This window comes from Amphiura filiformis, chromosome 4 (assembly GCF_039555335.1).
Source record: "Amphiura filiformis chromosome 4, Afil_fr2py, whole genome shotgun sequence".
NCBI lineage: Eukaryota > Metazoa > Echinodermata > Ophiuroidea > Amphilepidida > Amphiuridae > Amphiura > Amphiura filiformis.
Window position 1 is genome coordinate 20,527,947 of NC_092631.1, and position 11,544 is coordinate 20,539,490.

The window sequence follows — 11,544 nt, forward strand, 5'->3', positions numbered from 1 at the left end:
ATTAGGCTGCATGTTGGTGATCATTTATTTATATGTCCATGATTTTACACATCAAACAATGAGTAACAACCAGTTTTTGAAGACACAAGCTATAAATCTGTGCATTAACGTTTAAAATTGAAATAGCAAACAAAATATCAAATACATTCTATTTTATCAACATTCTGATCAGTGGCTTCGATTCTAAGTAACCGATTAAAATAGATTGATAATTTTACCCTCTACTAATATTCCAAAGCATTTTTATATACAATCACAGTCAATCGATCCAGTAATGGGTATCATGTTTGCACAAAAGCAGATCGACATCTCAAAATTTTATTATAGAAATGCTTTTACGGGTGGGGACGTGAATTCAATTATAATGTGAGTTACAGTATAATCAACGACAGTCTCAACGTCCGACGTGTCAAAAGACAAGTTACCACTGCGGTGACTTATTGGTAAGTAAATGGCGTTTTTGTATATAGCTCATCTTGGCATTATCGCGTACTATAAGTTATAGTTTCTCTTAACGAAAAGGCATTTATTGATATTTTGCTATATGTCACCGAACCAGGCAATATTGCTGCCAGTATATGGTATTTAACAGTATAATACGCGTTCTATTCGAAATGAATTGTCTACCACAAACTACATGTAGAAGTCGAAAATTGACGAATGACGCTTAGCTGTGGGTAGCCGTTTCTGCCATACTAAAACCATGATTTATATACATTGTAAGACTTCCTTCACTCCATGATCAATACACATTTTCTCGGTGTTCCTCTTGCCCTCGTTATCAATAAGGGTCCGAACCATCTGAGTCATTCTTCTCCCAGATGAAATATATAGCGTGGAATTTACTCCTGGGAGTGCAATATATTCTTTGTCGTCATAATCTGCCCATTCTTGTCACATTATTTTGTTGCTCGCTCTCTAATCTCTGCATGTTTTTTCCTATTCTGTTGATCTTTTGTTATGCATACTTGGTTGTTTTAAGTGATATAATAGAGCGTTATCAAATTGCTTTCCATTGTTTTGCTTTAACCTATGCAGATATATAAAAAAACATCTTCAGAATCAGAATGAGCAACTTAACCACTGCACAACAAGATGCGGCAATCACTCTGGTACCAGTTGCCTGGGATTGGCGTCTTATGGTACAACTTGGCCTTGCAATAATCGGCGTTCTTGGCAATTCCCTCGTTATCCACATATACCGAAGCAACAGAGATCTAAAAGGGAATACCACCAACCTCTTCATCGCCGCCTTAGCAATTGCTGATCTTATCACATCCATTTGCATCATACCATTCCCGTTGCTGTCCCGTGCTCCTCAGAATGTGCTAGGAAGCATCTACTGCAAGGTGGTCTTCTCCTCCAATGTCATGTGGGTGTCCATTGTTGCGTCAATCATTACCTTGACGACATTATCTGTGGAGAGGTACATAGCTGTTGCATTCCCAACTCACTATAAGCGCATCTTCACGAAGTCAAAGACAACACTTATCATTGTTTGTATCTGGTTATTCGCCTTCGCAATGAACACCTTTGGCTACTATGAGACGTTTGTCATCAACGGACAATGCACGCATGTTATTCCGAGCAACGAATTCCAGCTGTTTCTTGGGGTTGCAGTTTTCTTAGTGGAGTATCTCATTCCCATGATTATTATGCTTGCTACAAATATTCGTACCATTCAACTGTTACATAAACAAGCTAAAGTATTTGGAGGTAATGATACTAAAAACGGTCCAGCATTGTCACTCTTGAGAGCACGTCGTCGCGTCGTATACATGCTTCTGATCGTCATTCTGGCTTTTATAATCTGCTGGTCTCCCGATCAAATTGCTTTCCTTGGGTTCAATATCGGCTTCATTCCATTCGGGTTCGCCTTTGGTCACGTATATCGCGCTTTCATTGCTCTGGCATTTGCAAACTCTTGTTTTAATCCGGCGATCTATATTATCGCCAATCGGAACTTTCGGAAAGCGTTTTTGGATCTTCTACCGTCGCGACGCCGAACGTCATCCGATAGCCATACAAATACTTTATTTGAGACACCGGTTGACGGAGATGATACTGGAATTACAAATAAAGGCCGTGAAAATTTTGGAGCTTTTGGTGACGACGGAAAGACGTTGTCTACAGTTGTTAGTGACAGTCGCGACAAGGACGAGGGCAGTGCGGACACAGTGGCCCTTGAGCATGTTGACTAGATACTCATGATACATTTCCTTGCGCTACACAAGATCCATTTGTGGTATTAATGTTAGATTGTAAGAATATTAGAGATTTATGGCTACTGATCATTCTGATACTATGATATATTTGAAAAGGTTGTGACATAAATTACATCGGTACTAATCTTTTTGGGACATCTCGTACATTTTCGTGCAATATAGTTCTAGCATTATTTGTTATATAAGCCATTTTATATTATGATAAGCACCCCGCAAATAATGATAAACATGCATCTCTTTGGTTTCACTTTGATTTTGTAAATGGAAGGTTCCTGTTTTGAATCTTTTATGGTATGAGTTTCGCTTGGTAAATTGGAGGTTCCCGTATTGAATCTCTTATAATGGTAGATGTTCCTCCAAGTGATCAGAATGTGTTTTTTAGATGTGTTAAAGTCTCGGGTCTGATGTAGCCAACGGTCGATCGGTTTTTTTTTAAAAAGGCTAACCTGTTACATTAGGAAATTAATTTGGAGAAAACCTTCTGTTAATAAAATACTATGCTGAGCCACCAGCCTGGGTGGCTCACGCTCCAGTAATTTCAGATGATTGAGCTCAGTAATACATCAAAGAATGTCTTCCAATTCATGAAAACAAATAGATAATCAGCTTATCGGATTAAAAGCTTAGAGGGAAGGTCTTGCTGCTCAGTGAGTGTTTGTAATTATCAGGTTTTCTCCAAATTCATTCTCTAATGTAAGATGTTGGCACAAAAATGTGACGTGGTATATCAAAAGGAGACACTTTTGGACAGGATCTTAAATGGAGAAATAGAAAACAATCTGCCCGGCGTGAATTTTTCACAATTTGGATTTGTTGCAAATTTGTAATGTTAATAACGTTTAAAATATTTTCTGTTAGTTTCAGACCAGAATATAACTAGCATCTTGTATTTTTTCAGACATTTTTCAAGGTCATTCCTACTCTCAACATTGTCAATAATATTTTTAAAGGCCGATATCTCAATTTCCAATTTTATAATATCATAACTTACGAACTCAATATCTTCGCTTAGGAATGTCCAATTTCATTGGGGGAAACGGCGTTGTGGAGCAAAATATCTCTATATTTAAGAAATGTAAAACACTCAAAATTGATAACCTGCCCAAAAGTGTCTCTTTTTGATATACCACGTCACAAGTAAGCCAATTTTCTTAATTCCAAATCTTTTTTTTTTTCAATATTATTTAGCCATGACGATATGTTGAAAATAAAATATTGTTTGAGTTCTGTGATTAATGTTTGCATTTTTACGGATTTATTTCAAAATAAATATATGTCCACCTGCACAATTCATCGATCATACACTGCTTAATTAATTAAGAACTATCATCACTAATTTTGTTTGCACTAAATACAGTAATTGCTTGAATTTTAATTGATTAATCTATTGACATGTTCACTCATTAGGATGTTGTATTTTATTTTAACTAATTATAATAAAATTTGTAATTACGTAACGTTTTTGGACATAATGTAGTTCATTGCTTGATCATCCGATACATATGAGGTGTAATTAAACAACTCTGGATTAGATGTGTGAACAATTAATTATGGAATGTTAAGGTTGGGCCTCATTAGAGCTAAATTGTTGTCTAGATTGTATAATATTGTGTCTATTTAGAATGGTAAAAAACTGTGCCGTCAGATTTATTTAAGAATGTTTAATTTTGGATTAAATCCTAAGAAAAATACGATTTTGACCCAAATTGTTTTGGACAACATAACAAACAAATTCTTCGGTATAAATAAATGTTTCTTATAAAATACCTAATGAATAGGATAGAAGGGGCAGCTGAAGACGAAGGAGCGGAAAAAGGAATTATTTAAGATAAAAAAAGGGCGTAAAATTACGAAAAAGGTTTAAAAATGTTGAACTATATGTAACATTTTCTACTTTCAGGTCGCTAACGCCTATAATCTTCTTTTTTCTTCACTTTTTCAAACAATCGGAAAAAATTGGGTAATAATCATATTGCATGCTGAATACGATGAATGTCCTTCTGATATCAAATAATTTTGATATTTTTGTGTTGTTGTTTTTTACAAATTTTATGGTAAATTATTAAATTGAAATTGAAATTTTCTATAATTTAACAGTCCTCGAAGTAAACTTTATAAATCTAATGATATGTACTTAAAGTGTATGTTGCTGAGAGGAAAAGCCTTCTATCATTTGAAACTTTTGACCTTTCATATTGAAGATAAACAGTTTTTTCCCAAAAAGACTTAAAATTTGTAGGTGTTTTGGGGGAAAATGTATATCTTCAATAAGAAATGTCAAAATATTCATATGATGGACGGCTTTTCCTCCCAGCTACATACCCATATCATTAGATTTATGAAATTAAATTCGAAGACTTGTATTATATCTCGAATTTCAAAAAATCAAAATTATTTGATATCAGAAGGACATTCCTCATATGCAGAATGCGATTTGATGTGCCTGATGTGCTCTCATGTCCCACAAAAAATACTGTCCTTTAACATACAAAAATTGTATGCGTAATATGCCATGTCTATATTATTATAAAAATGATTTGTATAAATTATGGTCTCATCAGTCACAACCTTCACTTTCTTATTTTTATATGATACAATTCACCTGAGCAATTTCATCTGTACATATAATATTCCCATCACATCCTTAAGGGGGTACTACACAAAAGATATGTATATTACTGGGGCAAGGAATTACTACACTGGAATTTCAGTGACTCAAGACAAGCGGTTCAGTATATATGATAGGAAATGAGGTACATCCTAGCGATACCTTATCATATCATAAATAGCGAACCGCTTGTCTTGGGTCACTGAAATTCCAGCGTAGTAATTTGATTCCTTGATATACCTAACTTTTGTTACCAGTGTGTTATAAGTTTTTGAGGAAAATGCAAAAATAGACACAAATTTATCGAGGGGTGTAGTACCCCCTTAATCTTCTAGTTTTTATAGAACATCAATGACAAATCTCATCCGCCACATCCTTCATCTTCATCTATTTATATGAAACGATTCACTTTAACGATTTCCTAACATGCCTAATATTCATATTACATCCTTGATCTTCGAGTTTTCATAGAGCATCAATCGAATTCTTATAGAATAGTAATGTCAAATGAATGATAATCTCATCCGTCACATCCTTGATCTTCATCTTTTTATATGAAACTATTATACTAAACTATAGAAAGACTGACATTGAGAGCGGGTGCTTGTAAGATCTCAGGCACTTTCAAGTAGAAATTCCTCCTTTTTCACAAAATAAGACACATTTTCTTTTGGTAAAATAAAGGCGTAAATAGGTGACACGGTAAAATCTCAGTGTCTTCACAACTCTGGCTAGAAGATGAACAGAACAAGTGCCGAATTAAAAAAACTGCTGTCCGCGATTGTTTTGATTGTCGTTAGGCGACAATATTGTCAATGAAATGCGTATCACATGTGTAATGCGTACGCGTAAACTTAAACCATTTTTTCACGCGCATACCGCGCCCTGACGTCGACGCGCTTGATGATGGCTCACTACTGGCTCACTAGTACTACAGCAATGCTATTTAGGTGCAAACAAAATACCGTATCGCATGTTGACATTGATCTGCGCTTCTGCAAAATGTAAAATGATGATTTTGTTTGTTTGTTTGTTTGCTTTTTTGTGTAACTATGTGTGTGTGTAGGCCCAATGTCAAAGGTTTGTATTGGTGTTAGGAGTTGTTTAGATGGTGGATGTTCCCTACTTTTTCATCTTTTGGTATATTAAATTTGATGTTACATTCCAATAATGTCCAGTAGGCCTAGGACCTGCTCAGAACGCGCTATTGGATACGATTATTTCTTCGTCGGCATGTCCATCATAATATGAATGCTTTTGTCAAAATGATCATTATCAACATTTATTTATTTATATTATTTTATTTTATTTTATTTTATTTTAACAGATCGATTCATTTGATTATATGTTTATCATTCATGTCATTCACTCATTTATCCATTCAACAATTCATTCATTCATTCATTCATTTATGTATCAGTAATTAATATCCTCACAAGGGAAACTTTGTTTAACCCACTTTTGGTTAGTAGCTATCCCCCCTGGCAAGTTGTACATTTTTGGCCCTGTGGGCACCACTCTTGTCATAAAGGGTACATAGTTGACATTAAAATATTCACATCAATTGAGGCTTTGTTAATTGCTCATCTTCCAGTACACTTCAGTTGGATTAATATAATTAAAGTAGAACGCTAGAATAGATAATCCTTGCAGAAGTGGAACAGTATAAAGCATGTTGACAACACCTGTCTGCATTAGAGACATTTCTTGTGTGTACTGAGTTCGCAGAGGTATATGTATGAGCTCTCCCTGACAAGAAACACACAACTTGCCAGGGGGAACAGCTAGAAATGTTACGGTGGGACATTCTATAATATAATATTTTGTGCACTGCATTTTATTCCCGTTTTTATTATTAGTAGTAAATGGTTAATTTAACTAGTTTATTTTTGATATCAAACAACATATTAGTTCACACATAGACCTACAATTAATGTGAGCAATGCACTACTTCATCAATGATCAATAGACCTACACATCTACAGTAGACGCGCGCAAGTAACTAGGCCTACACGTCATGTGCCTAGCTAAGCCGTAGGATGATGAGCATAAATTAGAAATAGATTGCACCTGTATGTTTAAATTCTGCTTTAATTTCAATGGTATGGTCGTTCATATAGGCCTACACTTGTGGTGTGTGAGACCAGTCGGCTGATTTTTGATATAATCTGATGTTAGTTTTTGCTATCTACTGAAGATAGCTCGAGACAAATGGTACCGGGGTGCCGAATAAGCCAATATACATCTATCAGCGAGTTGAATTGCTAGTGGTACTAGTATTATATGAATCGGTTACCGGTAGTAAATCGGCTGCATCTTGCCAAAGACGACCAGTTTACCTTGTAAAAGTGGCACTGAATTTGTAAACTTACGCTGACCGGACGTGCAACCCGTGATTCATTATAGTTCCTAAAAATGAAAAGACTGGGATGGTATCAGAACAATGCACAATTTGATTAGAGTTTATAGTTGTAAGTTTCATGAGGAGCAACAAATTGTTGCACGATTAATATAGAAACGATTGGGGGGAAAGGTGAACAACCAAGTCAATGCTAAGCTATAGACGAATCCAACGAGCCAAGTCATGGTCAGGATTTGGTCGGCCATCTTTGGTTTCCCGCTAGCACCAACCTGGGGTTTTGAGCGCCCGATTGTGCAAATAAATGCCGCCTAACACCTAGAGAAGATGCAAAGACGAGGAGGGTTAATAGAATAATATATACAATAGAGGTAATCCTGTCGCATCTATTCATGCATAGTCCTTTTGTTCATCCATTTGTACATCTATGAATAGATGCGACGGGATTACCTGCGGAATTATCTCTATTGTATTATTCTAGTAACCCTCCTCGACCTTCTCTAGGTGTAAAGCGGCTTTATTTGCACAACTGTTGAACTGTATTGTGTTGTAAACTTCTTTTGTCTACCTGTGTTTTCGCGGAAGGTGTAAAACGGGTGATGGAATGCAGTTTAAAATTTCCGCCAAGGCCGAATCATTTCACATTTTGGATGCCTTGTAGCCGACGGGGACCCAACTAAAGGCTGCTAGTCAGGTGTAGGAATGCGTGTATTTGGATTCGTCTATAAGTAAGCATAAATCGCAGCTTCAGATGTCTACGGCCATACCACGTACTACACCGGTTCTCGTCCAATCACCGAAGTTAAGCATGCAACGTCGGGCCTGTTAGTACTTGGATGGGAGAACGCCTGGAATATCGGGTGCTGTAAACGTTTGCATTCTAATCCTTCATTTTTTATTTTTACTCGTGTTGAAGTTTGTTTCCTCTATCTCCTGTGATGTAATTTTTCTATCTTCAAAGCAGCTTTGTTCAAAATATGAATTTTTTTCTCACTATGATTTAAGTTTCTCGAGCACATCGGCATAACAACTCGAATTTAATTGCTACCAGAGCGCCACTACATATCACCAACACCGTAGCCAAGGGGCCGAGGAAAAGTGGGACAGCTTCCCCACCTCTTTGTGAGAAGTCTTGCCCCTCCCCCGCTCTTGCCCCTCTTCTTGCCGCCCCCACGCGTGGGATGCTGGCCGCCCTGATATTTAAGATTTTTAGTCTTTGATTACTTTTTAGCCCGTTTATGACCATTTCACTTTGAAACGTGCTTCTCCTGTCCCCCGCCACCTACGACCACCCTCTGAAAAAGTGCTGGCTACGCCACTGACCAACGTCAACATTGAGCATGTTGAGTCGATCGTGCATGGTCAGCTGCTGTATGGATGGGCGACCAACAACTTTTTGTATATAAAATTATATGATCTCACGGACCAAAACTACGCCAGGGACTGTTCCTATTGTTTTTCAAAATAAAAATATCGATGTGAATAGTTCAATTCAACAAAACTATCATAGTTACAACTGAAATTCTGTGGTAATTTGCAATTTTATCAATAAAAACAAATCACCAAATTTAAATTATCCTACTGAAACTTACTCTTTTATCGAGTAGACCTGCGGCACGGTAGAAAGACTGACAATGAGAGCGGGTGCCTGTAAGATCTCAGGCATTGCCAAGTAGAAATTCCTCCTTTTTCACAAAATAGAGTAATAAGACACATTTTCTTTTGGTAAAATAAAGGCGTAAATATGTGACACGGTAAAATCTCAGTGTCTTCACAACTCTGGCTAGAAGATGAACAGAACAAGTGCCGAATTTAAAAAAACTGCTGTCCGCGATTGTTTTGATTGTCGTTAGGCGACAATATTGTCAATGAAATGCGTATCACATGTGTAATGCGTAATGCGTAAACTTAAACCATTTTTTCACGTGCATACCGCGCCCTGACGACGACGCGTTTGATGATGGCTCACTACTGGCTCACTAGTACTACAGCAATGCTATTTAGGTGCAAACAAAATACCGTATCGCATGTTGACATTTATCTGTGCTTCTCATGATGCAGTCATGTCTACAGTAGAATTCATCTCGACCTTTGCAGGACTTAACCCCATTAAAAGCTATTAAACCAAGATAACACTCATTGAAACAGCTCAACTGATTAAATCGGATCTTCTCTGGTTGTGCACAAGTGACTGTTTTTCATGTGCGATATCGCAATAAAGCTGGTATTCATAGCTTCAGTTGGGTAACCGATTATAAAGGAAACGAAAGGAAACAATGTTATGTGTGGCTTTGTTCACGAAATCAGACAATGTCGTGCTTTTTGTAAACCAGCATTCTTGAAAATGAGCAACATAATGATTTTTGACTTAACACGGTTTAGAAATAATTTCTTCATATTTTTGGTGTTATCTGTCGTTTACATGTCCTTCCTAAAACACAAAAGTACGACCCTCTCCAAACACCTAAATTAGCTAAAAATTTAGGACATGTTACAAAACTTTATTTTCTAGAACCTATTTAGAATAATTTAAATGTAGCTTTTACCGGTTTTTTGTGGCATCCTTCAGAAGTGAGCGGTCCGATACCAATATTTTCGGTCAAATCTCCATTCAAATAACACGGGGAGTTGGCTAGCTATGCCTTGCCCTCACTCATATTTTACAAAAGTACGACCATTTCTGAACATCTAACCTAGCTGTAATTTTAGGTCATGTTAGAGAAATATATTTGCTAGAAGTTTTGGAGAATAAATAAAATATTGGCTGGTTATTTTTCACACAGTGATGTTAACTAGGCAAGTGTCCATTCTCCCAACATACATCATTTGTAGGGGTCACGCGTCAATGGTGAGAGCACTGTGTATTGTGTATAGGAAAACGGACAGTAACTGCAGTATGTGCAAATGTAAAATGATGATTTTGTTTGTTTGTTTGTTTGCTTGTTTGTGTATGTGTGTGTAGGCCCAATGTCAAAGGTTTTTATTGGTGTTATGAGTTGTTTAGATGGTGGATGTTTCCCTACTTTTTCATCTTTTGGTATATTAAATTTGATGTTACATTCCAATAATGTCCAGTAGGCCTAGGACCTGCTCAGAACGCGCTATTGGATACGATTTTTTTCTGCGTCGGCATGTCCTTCATATACGAATGCTTTTGTCAAAATGATCATTATCAACATTTATTTATTTTATTTTATTTTATTTTATTTTATTTTATTTTATTTTATTTTATTTTATTTTATTTTATTTTATTTTATTTTATTTTATTTTTTTTTTTTTTTTTTTTTTTTTTTTTTTTTTTTACTTTTCAATTCATTTGATTATATGGTTATCATTCATTCATTCAACAATTCATTCATTCATTTATTCATTCATTCATTTATGTATCAGTAATTAATATCCTCACAAGGGAAACTTTGTTTAACCCACTTTTGGTTAGTAGCTATCCCCCCTGGCAAGTTGTACATTTTTGGCCCTGTGGGCACCACTCTTGTCATAAAGGGTACATTGTTGACATTAAAATATTCACATCAATTGAGGCTTTGTTAATTTCTCATCTTCCAGTACACTTCAGTTGGATTAATATAATTAAAGTAGAACGCTAGAATAGATAATCCTTGCAGAAGTGGAACAGTATAAAGCATGTTGACAACACCTGTCTGCATTAGAGACATTTCTTGTGTGCACTGAGTTCGCAGAGGTATATGTATGAGCTCTCCCTGACAAGAAACACACAACTTGCCAGGGGGAACAGCTACAAATGTTACGGTGGGACATTCTATAATATAATATTTTGTGCACTGCATTTTATTCCCGTTTTTATTAGTAGTAGTAAATGGTTAATTTAACAAGTTTATTTTGATATCAAACAACATATTAGTTCACACATAGACCTACAATTAATGTGAGCAATGCACTACTTCATCGATGATCAATAGGCCTACACATCTACAGTAGACGCGCGCAAGTAACTAGGCCTACACGTCATGTGCCTAGCTAAGCCGTAGGATGATGAGCATAAATTAGAAATAGATTGCACCTGTATGTTTAAATTCTGCTTTAATTTCAATGGTATGGTCGTTCATATAGGCCTACACTTGTGGTGTGTGAGACCAGTCGGCTGATTTTTGATATAATCTGATGTTAGTTTTTGCTATCTACTGAAGATAGCTCGAGCGAGACAAATGGTACCGAGGTGCCGAATAAGCCTATATACATCTATCAGCGAGTTGAATTGCAAGTGGTACTAGTATTATGTGAATCGGTTACCGGTATTAAATCGGCTGTATCTTGCCAAAGACGACCAGTTTACCTTGTAAAAGTGGCACTGAATTTGTAAACTTATGCTGACC

The 11,544-nt window shown here is 36.3% G+C and overlaps 1 protein-coding gene across 1 annotated transcript; it reads left to right on the plus strand.

The window, feature by feature from the left end:
* Window positions 1-1,050: 1,050 nt before the first annotated feature.
* Window positions 1,051-2,436, plus strand: LOC140149715 (kappa-type opioid receptor-like). The gene has a single exon (XM_072171775.1). The coding sequence runs from the start codon at window positions 1,068-1,070 to the stop codon at window positions 2,199-2,201; it is 1,134 nt and encodes a 377-aa protein (XP_072027876.1). The 5' UTR covers window positions 1,051-1,067; the 3' UTR covers window positions 2,202-2,436.
* The last annotated feature ends 9,108 nt before the right edge of the window (window positions 2,437-11,544 follow it).

Coding starts and splice junctions, on each gene's coding strand:
- LOC140149715 (XM_072171775.1), top strand. CDS start 1,068: ATGAGCAACTTAACCACTGCACAACAAGATGCGGCAATCACTCTGGTA.